General features: G+C 39.3%; 1 protein-coding gene across 2 annotated transcripts in view; it reads right to left on the bottom strand.

Moving 5' to 3' along the window:
• Window positions 1-1,953: 1,953 nt before the first annotated feature.
• jph3b (junctophilin 3b) overlaps window positions 1,954-13,714 on the bottom strand; it is a 43,540-nt gene continuing 31,779 nt past the window's right edge. For both annotated transcript variants that reach the window (XM_058766516.1, XM_058766517.1), the window contains 2 exons: window positions 9,457-10,427; window positions 1,954-5,239 (listed from right to left, as the gene is read on the bottom strand). In XM_058766516.1, the coding sequence (XP_058622499.1) occupies window positions 5,159-5,239; window positions 9,457-10,427 (1,052 nt within the window). In that variant the 3' untranslated portion in view covers window positions 1,954-5,158. The remainder of the gene's footprint in view (window positions 5,240-9,456; window positions 10,428-13,714) is intronic.

Below are 13,714 nucleotides of genomic sequence, written 5' to 3'. Positions count from 1 at the left end.
AGAATAAAAAAGGAAAAAGACATTTACTGTCCCCATAGTAGTATATATTGTAACACAAAATTTCTAATTTGAATAAATACTGTTCTTTTAAACATTTTATCAAAACATCCTGAAAAAATATCACAGGTCCCAAAAAATATAATGCAGCACAGCCGTTTCATACATTGATTATAAATCAGCATATTAGTATGATTTCTGAAGGATCACGTGACACTGATGCTGAATATTTAGCTTTGCTTCACAGGAATAAATTGTATTTTAAGTTATTTTAAAATAGAAAGCTGTTTTTTTTCTGTATTTTTTAATCAAATAAATGCAGTCTTGATGAGCATAAGAATCTTCTTTAAAAAACATTAAAAATCTTTCTGATCCCAAACTTAAAAAAAAAAACAAAAAAAAAAAAACACATAGGCTATATATGTGCCTGTAAGTATACAGTAGGCCTGCAGTATATATGAAAATGCATTTTTTTTTTTAACTAAATAGAACTTATAGAATTAATATGGGTTGCTTTTGGTGGTTGGTCATTTTGTGTTTTAAGAATTAGATTCAAGGTTAAGGCCATTCACACAGAACACACTTTTGCTATGAAAAATGCAAGACATGGGCAGTGGAATGGGGAAAAACGCGAGGCCACGAGACCATTTTATTTTATTTTTTTAAAGTTCAACTTACTTTAATTTAAGTAACGTAGCATGTTTTTGCCGAGACACATCAGAAGTCGTAAAATGCAAGTGCAACGTAAATTTTAGCCTGGTTCTTGTTCTTCTACAGCAAATTAATGTATGGACCACTTTTTTACGATACTGTTATGGAGTATTTTTGGGCATTTGACAACTAGTTCCATTTTGTGAATGTGTGTTCCACAGATGAAGGAAAGTCAGATGTTTGGAGTGACATGGAGGTGAGTAAATAATGACAGAATCTTCATGTGCGGTGAACTATTCCTTTAAGATGGAGAGGTTTTGCACAGGTGTCTCTGTGAAACCGGTGCAAATTTTCTGGAGTCAGTTATGGGGTGGATTTTTACACTTATTTGTAAGCATTCCACCTCATGCTTCAGTGATGTGAGAATAGGAGAGATGACATGTGGGGTTATTTTCTACAGGAGAGGACAAGGATAAAAGTGAGAGAGGGAGACAAAACAAGGGCATGAGAGAGACTTTGAAGATGAAATGATTGTCCTTGTACCCTTGCAGACTGTTTTTCATATTTTCAGTGCATTTCAATTTTTTTTACTTAATCCATCAAGAACATTCATTTAAATTTTTGACAGGTTTGTGGAGGACGTCCTGACAGTGCTGTTTTTTTTTTGTCTTTCTACAAAATAAGATAATCCTCATATGTGTCATGTGTGCAGTGAGAGAGGCCACACCCATATTGTTTTGGCCACACCTCTGGCACGATTGAGAACAATTCTATATGAAGGTTGCTATAGTGATGGCACACTCTCACCAGGGCAATCTCATGCATCACCTGTTTGTCTGTTTTTATTTGCCATCTTCTGCACTGAGAATCTTCTATCACTTTCACTCAAACTTAATTAAATACCAGGAGTGAAAAACAGGCTGTATTTTACCCCAAAATCAAAAGGAAAACAATTAAGAATTATATTTTGAAAGAAAATAAAGGACTATTATTTTTATTTTCATGTAAAACTGTCATTACTATAATACATCTATTATAGCATTACAGTACATTATAAATTATGTACTGCATTACAGTACTGTTCTGTACTGTACAATATTTATTTTACTTTATTACTGTAAAAATACTTTAATACAATGAATTTTTCTATTAAAATCAAAATGAAGGTTGTACAAACAGAATACAGTTTTAGAAATAGTTTACAATTAAAATAAAATATCAGAAAAAAAGAAAAAAATATATTTTGTGGCAATTTTAGAACCATTATTATTATTATTATTATTTATTTATTTTTTTTGCATTTTCTAAGCACCCCACCGCCACCAACAAATTCTTATTTCCACAATGCATCCGAATGTTTTACTTTTATTTTTTTGTAATTATTTTTTATGTTGGATTGTTACTGTAGTAATTTTATATTTTTCAGAGCAAAAATATATATATATAAAATAATAGAACTACCCTTTGTAGGATTACTAACAGTGTACAATTTAATTTTGTTTCACGTCATAGTATTAAAAATTTAAATATTCTCATAAAATAGGATTTCTTGTCTTTTTACAAATATACAAAAATAATTTATTATTTTATTTCAGTTTATTTATTAATTCTTTATTTTGGGGTAAAACATGACTTCCCCTTAATTTAATTTTATTTATTATTTTTGGTGGGTGGGGGTCGGGGTCCACAATATGATTTTTATCTTCTGTAAATCCATCGAAATGTGACAACTTGTTACTTTTGGAAAATACGGAGAAAGACCTAAAGGCCAAAAAAATAAAAATAACCACAACACAAGAGCTTACTTTCAAACACTTTCATTATTTTCTCCATATAACTCAAAAAGAAACACCCCCAGGAAAAGTAAAGAACTGAATGATAGAGGAAGAGAAAGAGAGAGATAAAAGAACTGGGCATGCTTGGGCATGCTATAGGCGCATAGGGTGACGGATACATCCAGGTCAAACGGTACAAGAGCCGGCGGTGTGGATCAACTGCAGCAACTTCCTGCTTCAAAGACCCTTTGAAATCCCACCGTCCCCGTCACATACAGCCGTTGTGGTATCAAAGTGAGCCAGTCAGCGAGTTTGCAAACTTCTCGGACCAACCCAGGGACTCGAGTTGAGCAAATGTATGACTCCATACATTTGGGCCCCCAGCTTGCGTTCCTTTACATCAGCATAGTTGTCATTTGTACATTTCATTTTGTTGGTCTTTTGTTTTCCTTTTTTCGGCTGGATAGAGAAACGGAGAAATATGGGGAAGGAAGGGAGGTGGCAAGAAAAAGGGATAGAGAGAGTACACAAACTGTGAATGAATCATTGCCAGGAGGACAGACTCAAGGGGGAAAGTACAAGCCCATACACACATGCTATAAAAACATCTCAATCTTTGCGTTCTGTTAGCTGGCTATAAAAAAATAAACAAAACACCTCTCTTTGATTGTTTGTTTCTCTCATTTTTCATTTTGGGGCGGAAAGGTCGCTGGATGCCAAGACCAGCACTCGGACCACGGGTTCATCATTGGCAAACCCGATCAGACCTGTTCCACTATGTATCATGGCATTGGCCAAGAAGGTAACAGTTTTCAACACACTCATATGACAGTTATAATTATGTTGGCGAATTGGTGGCGAATTTGTACGATCTCATTCGTAGGATTGTTACGCTCCTCTGAGGCGTTTTCTCGTGGTGAAATTTTACCTACAGGTGGTGCGTATTCGTACAAGTAAGATCACCAGTTCGTACAATATCTTATAAATTCGCATTAGAATGTGTTGAACCAGTCCAAATTAAATTTAGCAGTTTTTATGCCGCATCCAAAACTTACTAGCACACTCTTCCGTACGTTTTTTTTCCCGATAAGGTTATCTATACAAAACTAAAACATACGTTAGCATGCAACTTTGTATTTTTTTCTTTTACTTTTACAAAAACAAGGCAGTCGGCATTTTTCAGACGTGTTGCAAATAGCTAAAAAAGTTTTTTTTTTTTCTTTTTATCAATAAATATTAGTTTTTTTGAAAGCAGCAGTTGGGAAAAAAAACGTTAACAGTCTCTTGAATGTCTGGTCGGGAACGCCAGCATCTCGCGCAGCATGTGGCTTTCAGGTGTGCATGGTGAGGTCGGCAGGTGCTCGCACGTTCTTGCGATTTCATCAAAGAGAGTAAGGGGGCGCTGTAATGATGATGACCTCACAGAATGTCATGTGCTAGCCCTCATACAACATTCAAACAAAGTTTAAATAACATATAATGCTGCAGAAAAGCTCAAACTTAAGAAAGTGCTTCCAAAGATCAAACCCATGCTACGTCGTGTTGAATGTACAGTGTATAATCTTACATGCAGCCAGGACCTGTTTATGAAAAGATAAATGAGTCAAACTTGTGTTATGGTTCATTCTGCTGGAAAAAAAAAGTTTCATTTGGAGCAAGATTAATGATGAAGCCCTTTCAGATTGTAGAACTTTTGGGTCTGGGAATTTTTCCAAATGCATATGGGTCAGATTCGCCTGAGTGCAAATGTTGCAGATGCTGAAACGCTGGTGGCGCTGTGTCTTTGTGATTACCAGACTTGAACTTTTACTAACCCACTTTGGTTGTGCTTGTTTAGCCGACTTCTTTTCGACATACGCAACATTTTTAGGCAAATTTGAAGGTGTTTAGATATCAAAAAGCTTTGTAGACTCGTTTTAGGTCCATTGTAATTAAGAAGTGTCTTTAATTCTCATTTCAGGCCCACCATGACATTCTGGAGTCTGCTGGTAGTTAACGTACCACACAGATGTAAATTGGAGGTGTACAGGAAATGAGAGGAGCACTTGGCATGTTATTCCAATGAGTGACAAAAACGAGGACATGGAGAAACATAAGCAATGCTTAGGAGAGGTGCGCGAGGGAGGCGGGTGGGGTTAGACAGGGGCCGTTTCCCATCACTTTGAACCTGTTGACATCATAGCTGTGTAACGCTGCCGTCACCCGAAAAGATGTTGATGGTGGTCGCCCTTCACCCTTACGCCACCTTGCACACCCTCCCTCACCAAAGCCACCGTTCAAATGAGTCCAACACCCAAATACAAACCAAACCCAAACGAAAACCGAAAAAAGCCACCAGCATTGTCAAGAAAAAGGCAAGTAAGGAATATGAAATAAAAAAGAGAAACAAGTATATCAATTTATAACAGCATTAATGAGTGAATGAATACAGGATAAAACTAGAAGTTCAAAAGGATGCTTGTAACTATTTCAGATTTAAAAAAAAAGAAAAAAAGAAAAGAAATTAAGAAATCAAAACGAGCTCTTTGGAGACAGAAAAGCAGACAGAACTGCTGAGCCCAGTTTTGTGTTGTTGCCTTCCTCAGTCTTCGTATTGACGTGCTGTAACTTCAATAGAAGTACACAGGTCGTTTGTTTAAAAAAACGGGCCGGAACCAGAACAGTTGTGATGACACTAGTATTGATTTGATAATAGTGTAGCTGGACAAGAGGAATTGATGCAGGCAATGCAGAGTTTAAATAAAAAAATGGACAAACAAAATGGCGACTCCAATGTTGAGCAAAATCACCATGACTACCAGAATAGAGTTGGAGCCCTGTTGAGCGAGAAAGAAAAAAGAGAAAGGTCAGTATTTGTTTATACAGTGTGAATTTCACAAAAAAACAATAGCACTTATTTGCATGGGTCCGTGTATGTTGCGTTCATTTCATTTTTCATTCAAAACAGAAACATGAGAAAACAGCACCATTTTCATTTTTCGTTTTATCAAAAACATGAAAAGACAAGAATTTTTACATTCAGGGGTAGAAAATGGATAAACAGCTTGAATGTTGGATTTCCACGTGTGGGAGGGAATTAAATGCTCCTTTTCACTGATGAAAAGCAAAAATGAAACTGTACTGTCTAAAATAAAAGTTAGGACTGTTGTGTATTCATTTCACACTAAAATCAATACTGCTCTGCGCTTCATTTGCCCCGTGTTGTCCAGTGCGTCACGTAACTTTGCCACACAGATTTTGATAACTGGACAGCTACATAAAATGTGCGGTGCGCCAAAGAAATAGACTAAAAGGGTAATGTGGCTGCAGATCCAAGGTACATACATATTTCTGCAATAAGCACCTAATACTTGCTATATAGAATCTATGCCTACACAGAAGTAAGCCCTGTCTAGGTGCTGCCCCAGTATGGTTTGTGTCAAGCCATTTGTTTAGTCTGGTTGTTTGATGAGAGGGAGATGAACGCAGGAGTTGCAATAAACGCTTTAACAGCGGAGGACTCTTATTCTGTTGCACAAAACTGAAGACGACATGATGACGGCACCATTTGATCGTAGTTTGACCAATCAGTGAAAAGGGGCGTTTCATTTCCGCCCACATGTGGAAATCGAACATTCAAGCTGTTTATCCATTTTCTACCCCCGAGTGTAAAAATGGAAAATCAAGGCGATTTCTTGTTTTTTTCGGGGGTTTTTTGGAAAAACGAAAAACAAAAATGGTGCCATTTTCTCATGTTTCTGTTTTCAATTTCTAAATTAAAAAACGAATGAACGTACATGGACCTGCATGCTATGTTGTTTTAGAACTTGATTCACTAAAAGGAATTATGCAAATCAGGTAAGAGTGCAAACATGCCCAAAAATCAGTTTTGAACACAATCTGCTTGGTGTAATTCCACAACAATGACCCCAGAGCGATTTCATTTGCTAAGGGTACTCATTTTAGTGCCTGATTAGAAATCTTACAAAATTGCTGTATGATGTATGTTGACTAAACTACATTATTCTGATCATTAATGCCCAAAGAAATAGATAATTTCTCATTTTTTATGTTTTTGTAGTTTTTGCAAGCTAATCACTTGGTGTACTAGGTAAGCATTTGGCAAGCTAATCACTTAAGGTGTGTCCCAAATCACGTATTTATGTGCTATTTTATAACGTGTTATAGTGTGAGTAGTGTGTTCACACTGAAAATTCCAAAACAACAAAGTGCATTTTAAATACCCCCCAAAAAACGAAGTGTGGAATGTAACACTTCATGCACTCAACTGTTGCAGTTTTAATTGCGTAGCAAAGGGGGAGTGGCTAAACAGACTCTGTTTATGAATGACAAAATAACCTTATATAATTCATACACTACATGGTTGAATACATAGTGCAAAAGTACATAGTGTATAGTGGGTCACAAAGCAACAAGCCCCCTGAAGCCATGGTTTACAGTGAATTTATAACACCCAAAGAGGTTTTAGGCAACCACGGCTTCTTGGGGCTTATTGCTTTATTGTACTCTTCTGAACTAGCAGCTGCAGTTGTCATTGCCATCTCCAGTAGTTTGTTGTTGTTACGTCTCATGCTTGTCTTTTTAGACTATGAAACAACAAACTAGTGCAGTGTTAGTACCTTGTGGACAAACTAATTAGTGCAAAAAATATTCAAGGTGCAGGTGCACACTGAATTTACAGATTATCACTGTTAAAAAATCAGTTTTTGCACGTACACACTATGTTGATTATTAAATTTATGGCACTCACACTGTATGCATAAAAATCAAACTTTGGCATTACCCAACACATAATTCCAGCAAATGTTACAGAACTTACATATATGAGCTATCACAAACATCCAGCCCTGGGTAGTCAGTATGGACCAAATTGTTTGTGACAATGATGCTAGGTTTTGGAGTTACACTGCTTTCCTGGGACAGTACTGCATTGCTTCAGTCTAGGCACATAAACCGGCTCTTTAAAATGCCTGAAGTGTACTCGACTACCCTGTGTGTCTGGATATTAGTTGGTTAAAGCGCTCTTCTCAATCTTGGTTGTGGGTGCACTGCAAATAGTTAACATTAGTTAACATAGCAAATAGTACTCACTTTGTCTGAATACACTGCTCTCTATTAACCTAATTTGCATAGAAAGGACTAAAATACCCATGCCGATATTCTAGCATGTTTTGCACTTGCTGAGTGACTTTGTGCTGAAGTATCATGCTAAAATTGCACAACTGTTTTGTGAATTTGCTCCACAGTGTATTAAGCAGTCAACATACTAAAGTCCTAGATTCACTGCAAAACACATTTGCACTCTACAGTGCGTGTTTAAAGAAAGCCGCATGATTATTCCATTCCCCTCGGCTCACCAGAGATACGGTATTATCTCAATGGAAATGAGAGTCTGTACTGCATTGTGCCAGCTCTCGTAAGGACCAATGTATTTGCAAAGAGCCGGGTTTGTCGAGCGCACTTTTTAATTGATGGGCTCATTTAAGCGTGTCGTGGACAATGTTTACAACCAATGAGCAGAGGGACACGCGCGTTGCACATGCAAGACACATGTGAGGCATGAAATTAGGCTGTGACAAGCGAACCGGACACAGTAGTTTTAAGAAGACACCGTGAGCGCTGATTTTGCACAATGAATTAGGACAAGCGTATCTCATAGAGTCACATTTAGCGCATCTTCCTGTTGAGTAAACACATTTTGCTCTCCACAGTTGTTTTTTTGTAGAGTCAGACAGTTATGCGGTGTATAGGGCCTGTTCTCCCTTCTCATGTGCTAAGCTAATCAGTTGTTTAGATATCTCCTATAAATGTTGTTAAAAACATTGACAGCATAATCGGGGCTAGCTATTGTGTGGATGTGTTTCTGTTTCATGTTAACCTGTCTTACACAAGTCTGCTGCATTGCTTGCCTCTCTGCGGCTACAAACATAAACCCCCTCCTTCCTAGAACTCACTCTTGTCGTTTGATTGGCTACAACCCGAGCAAGGCATAAGCTGTTCCCTAGCAACAGAGTGTGGGACAGCCAATGCAGGGCTGCGTTGCGGAAGGAGCCACTTTGCCAATTTGCTGTTACCAAGGTGTTCTTAGTGCAGCAAGAGATCGTAGGGCCGCTAGACAGTGGAAGGGGCCAGTTTGAATTTGGGATATGTGTCCAGGTTGTGTGTCTCGGGCTGTTGTCAGGCCCTGTACTCCCTTGGGACTCCAAACACCTACGCTGTGTTTGTGGAGGTTATTTTTCCTACTCATGCGCTTTCAGGCACCGATGCATACTAAAATGCCTGGTGCGTTTGCAGTCAATTAGAAATGTATTTGATCTATTTCGAAATTCTATAATTGGATTTTATGATTCAACATTCAAATGTTTTATTGGACAAAATGTTTACTGAAATGTTAAGGTTGTGAATATGTTTAAAATCAGGGGCACCACTATGGTTTCTGGGCACCTTGACCAGCATATTGCCGCGTTTGGGCCCAAATTTCCCCCCTGTTACAGTGCCCTTTTGAAATGATTTCTTAAGGTCAAGCAATAGTTCACCTGGAAATTAAAATTTGGTCAACATTTACTCACCTCATGTTTTTCCAAAACCTGTAGGGATGTCCAATCTTGCACTTGGAGGGCCACTATCCTGCAGAGTTTAGCTTCAGTCCTAATCAAACACACTTAAACCAGCTCATCAAGGCCTTCAGGATTACTAGAAATGTCCAGGTAAGTGTGGCAGGTTGGAACTAAACACTTCAGGATATTGGCCCTTCAGGAGCAGAATTGAACACCCCTGCAATAAAAGTTTTTGTCATCTGTTTCTTGCCCAGAGCTCATAGAGGCCACTTTTACCAAACTTTTAGCGTGTTTAGCATCCTTTTTAAAGCTTGAAAGCTGTAAATGTATCCAGTCTTTCTTATTTCTCTTTTTGTGCTGCACAGAAGAAAGTGAGTCATACGAGTTTGGACTGACATGAGGCTAAGTAAATGATACCAAAACTTAAAATATTAGGGAAACTATTCCCGTTTTCTGTGTAGTGCATCTTCACTTACCGAGTTCACTTTGAGCTGAGACTGATTCTCATCGTCGTGCTCTAGTGCAATAGGTGGGGATTTCTGTGGGGGTGAGAGTGTGAGGTCCCTACGGAGGGGCCGAGCCTCTAGCTTTTCCCCCACTCGTAGATTGTCCAGCTTTTGCACTGAGTCCGGAGCCGGCCCCTCCTGGGTGTCCCTGGGCCCTGAGGCTTCCCGGACATCCCGTTCCCGGTCACGATTTTTACCCCGTCGCTGTAGTGTATGTCCACGGGACTCTGCGTGACTGTGCCACTCCTCCCCATGCCCATAGGGCTTTTGGGAGTTATGGGAGTCCATTGGCTGCAACGGCCTCATCTCCATTTCGTAATTGCTCAGTTTTTCCTCGTCCTGCTCTAAGAGACGGGAATGAGCCAAACTGTCTCCATGTACCCGTTGAGATGTCCAGGAAGATGAGGGTCCGTCTGGCCTCCTTTCCCTCTGGGTTTTGTGATTTGAGGAGCTGTGGTCTCGAGGCTTATGATTAGAGGAGTGCTTGTGGCCATTGGCCCGTGCCGCCCCAACCCGTACCTCGTCTTGCACTGAAGGAGTTGTGGAGCGGCTGCTGCCCCGACTACCACCTCTACTACTGCCCCCACGGGAGGGACGCTTGTCCTCGCTCCAACTGTTAGCCCTCAGGTACTCTCCACCTCCACCCGAACCACCACCACCTCTCCCCTCCATCAGCACCTGGATCTCTTGCGTTCCTCCACGCTCCTCGTCCACTGCAGTTTGTCGCAGAAAGCGGGCGTTTTTGGTGCGGTGGGAAGATTTGGTGGTCGGGCTTCGGGGAGGCGTGGAGGGCCGACTGGGAGTGGGGCTCATGTCTGGGGTAAGGTCTGGGGGCGTGGAGCCCTTCATATAGAGCTCAGTGCTATCTGCGGTCCCACTGGAGATAACTTCCACATCATTCTCGCTTGAGTTCTGCTGTTTGGGTCGCTGGCACTCCACTCCTACTCGGAGACAAAGAGACAAGTTTTAATTTTAAAACACGTAGGCATGCTGCACACTTTAAATGTTGTACTTCATTCTGCAAAGGTGGTGTATGGGATGGGAACATGCCCTTGCATAAGCTTCCATCTGTCTTAAAGAGAAAATAAATAAATACAAAAATGTACATAATTAAGATAATACAGGAATTCTTTTGAGCAGACCAAAATCAAATTCTTATTTGTCTATGTATAGTTACAGAACTGTTCTTTTCAGTGCAACTTTTTTCCCCATATGACTCATGCGCTATGTTCTAAGTCTTCTGAAGCAATGGGATAGTTATAATTGCCATGATGAAGTGAAATATTTTAGTCTGTAATCATTTGGGTTTATGTGGTTGTCCCATGCTAGGTTTGACGTCATTGACACTAAACCAAAGTGGTGCACCGGTTCAAGCATGCAAATTATGTTTGATAGCTTATCATATTTGGCAGAATTTTAAAACCTCTTAACTGTCACCGTCCCCTCTGTGGGACGCCTACGTTTACTTCACTATTTTACAATTAAATCCTAATCTAATCATGACAAACTATATATAGTTGCAAAGATCTAAGACTCCTAAATAGGTATTTTACCACTTTTTTTGTTAAAAAATTATGTAGGAAAAGTAATAGATTAATTTATGACAAGAGTGGACCTGAAAAATCTACATCATAAGAGGAGTTCTGACCTTTGTCACAGAAAGGCTTCTTAGTTGCCTTTTTCTCTATCACGCTTTAGAAATCATAAGAAATTATATATCTGTTGAAAACTTAAAATCTTAAAATTCATCCTTTGAAACCCATTTTAAAATCAGACATTGCATTACCATGGAAATGGTACATGTTACAAAATGTTGTCATTCATGAATTATAAAAATTTAAGTTTGGATAGTGCACTATAATGTCTATGTTCAAAACTGTAAGTGACAGTTAAGGGGTTAATACTGGTGCATCCCTAATGTTTTGTTATGGTCTTTATTGGAGTTTTGGTCAGTATTTAAACTGTAGATATACAGGTGCTGGTCATATAATTAGAATATCATCAAAAAGTTGATTTATTTCACTAATTCCATTCAAAAAGTGAAACTTGTATATTATATTCATTCATTACACACAGACTGATATATTTCAAATGTTTATTTCTTTTAATTTTGATGATTAGAGCTTACAGAAACAAAATCAGTATCTCAAAATATTAGAATATTACTTAAGACCAATACAAAGAAAGGATTTTTAGAAATCTTGGCCAACTGAAAAGTATGAAAATGAAAAGTATGAGCATGTACAGCGCTCAATATTTAGTTGGGGCTCCTTTTGCCTGAATTACTGCAGCAATGCGGCGTGGCATGGAGTCGATCAGTCTGTGGCACTGCTCAGGTGTTATGAGAGCCCAGGTTGCTCTGATAGTGGCCTTCAGCTCATCTGCATTGTTGGGTCTGGTGTCTCTCATCTTCCTCTTGACAATACCCCACAGATTCTCTATGGGGTTCAGGTCAGGCGAGTTTGCTGGCCAATCAAGCACAGTAACACTATGGTCATTGAACCAGCTTTTGGTACCTTTGGCAGTGTGGGCAGGTGCCAAGTCCTGCTGGAAAATGAAATCAGCATCTCCATAAAGCTTGTCAACAGAAGGAAGCATGAAGTGCTCTAAAATTTCCTGGTAGATGGCTGCGTTGACTGTGGACATCAGAAAACACAGTGGACCAACACCAGCAGATGACATGGCAGCCCAAATCATCACTGACTGTGGAAACTTCACACTGGACTTCAAGCAACATGGATTCTGTGCCTCTCCACTCTTCCTCCAGACTCTGGGACCTTGATTTCCAAATGAAATGTAAAATTTACTTTCATCTGAAAAGAGGACTTTGGACCACTGAGCAACAGTCCAGTTCTTTTTCTCCACAGCCCAGGTAAGATGCTTCTGACGTTGTCTCTGGTTCAGAAGTGGCTTGGTAGCCCTTTTCCTGAAGACGTCTGAGCGTGGTGACTCTTGATGCACTGACTCCAGCTTCAGTTCTCTCCTTGTGAAGCTCTCCCAAGTGTTTGAATCGGCTTTGCTTGACTGTATTCTCAAGCTTGCGGTCATCCCTGTTGCTTGTGCACCTTTTCCTACCCAAATTCTTCCTTCCAGTCAACTTTGCATTTAATATGCTTTGATACAGCACTCTGTAAACAGCCACACCTTTCAGTAATGACCCTCTGTGACTTACCCTCTTTGTGGAGGGTGTCAATGTTCGTCTTCTGGATCATTGCCAAGTCAGCAGTCTTCCCCATTATTGTGGTTTCAAAGAACAAGAGATACCCAGAATTTATACTGTAGGGATGGTCATTTATTCAAACTCAAATGTAATTCTAATATTTTGAGATAACGATTTTTGACTTTCATGAGCTGTAAGCTCTAATCATCAAAATTAAAAGAAATAAACATTTGAAATATATCAGTCTGTGTGTAATGAATGAATATAATATACAAGTTTCACTTTTTGAATGGAATTAGTGAAATAAATCAACTTTTTGATGATATTCTAATTATATGACCAGCACCTGTATAGGAAAGAGCTGCAAGAAGATTCTTCAGGAATTCTCTTCCTGTGTTCCACAGAAAAAATATTTGCCTAGCAGGTTTGAAACAACACATGAGTGAGTTAATCATAACAGAATTTAAATTTTGGGGTGAATTTTCCCCATACAACCCTTGATTGCTTGAAGCACATGAGTAAGCTTGATACAGTGTAACTTATCAAAGTGTTCCAGAGTCAGCACCATGGCTGCTCTAATCAGTTCAGCTAATGAGACGCAAAGATTTTCAAGTCTGTTTGCGCCACAGGCGCACATCCCTATGCACCCATGAGTACATAACTTTCAACTTAACCTCATAAAGGCTTGTACTCCAACTGTAAACATCATTTACAAATCTGTTGCAAGTCAGCACATCTCAACCAAGTTTGTTCTAACATTTATAAGGTCATCGCATGGCATAACTTTATCATTTAGAAATATCAACCCTTCCAGGAGGTCGCATACACTGATCCAGCACAGCGTGAGTGCGTATAGCTCTCCTGTAAAGCTGTGTTTTGTGATGGGATGCGATCTGAGAGTTTATAAATTCTTGCAGATGTGTGGGGGCGTGACAGCTACCGAAAGTGTGACTGCGTATACAGTATGTTTATGTATGTGGGTGGTGTGAATATGTGTGTGTGTGGGTATTGTGTGTGCATGCATAAATTTCATTGTGTATGTCGGCTAGCTTCGCGTGGGCTTGTCGG

Source organism: Onychostoma macrolepis, chromosome 25 (genome assembly GCF_012432095.1).
Source record: "Onychostoma macrolepis isolate SWU-2019 chromosome 25, ASM1243209v1, whole genome shotgun sequence".
Classification (NCBI taxonomy): domain Eukaryota; kingdom Metazoa; phylum Chordata; class Actinopteri; order Cypriniformes; family Cyprinidae; genus Onychostoma; species Onychostoma macrolepis.
This window is presented reverse-complemented; position numbering and strand designations above follow the sequence as displayed.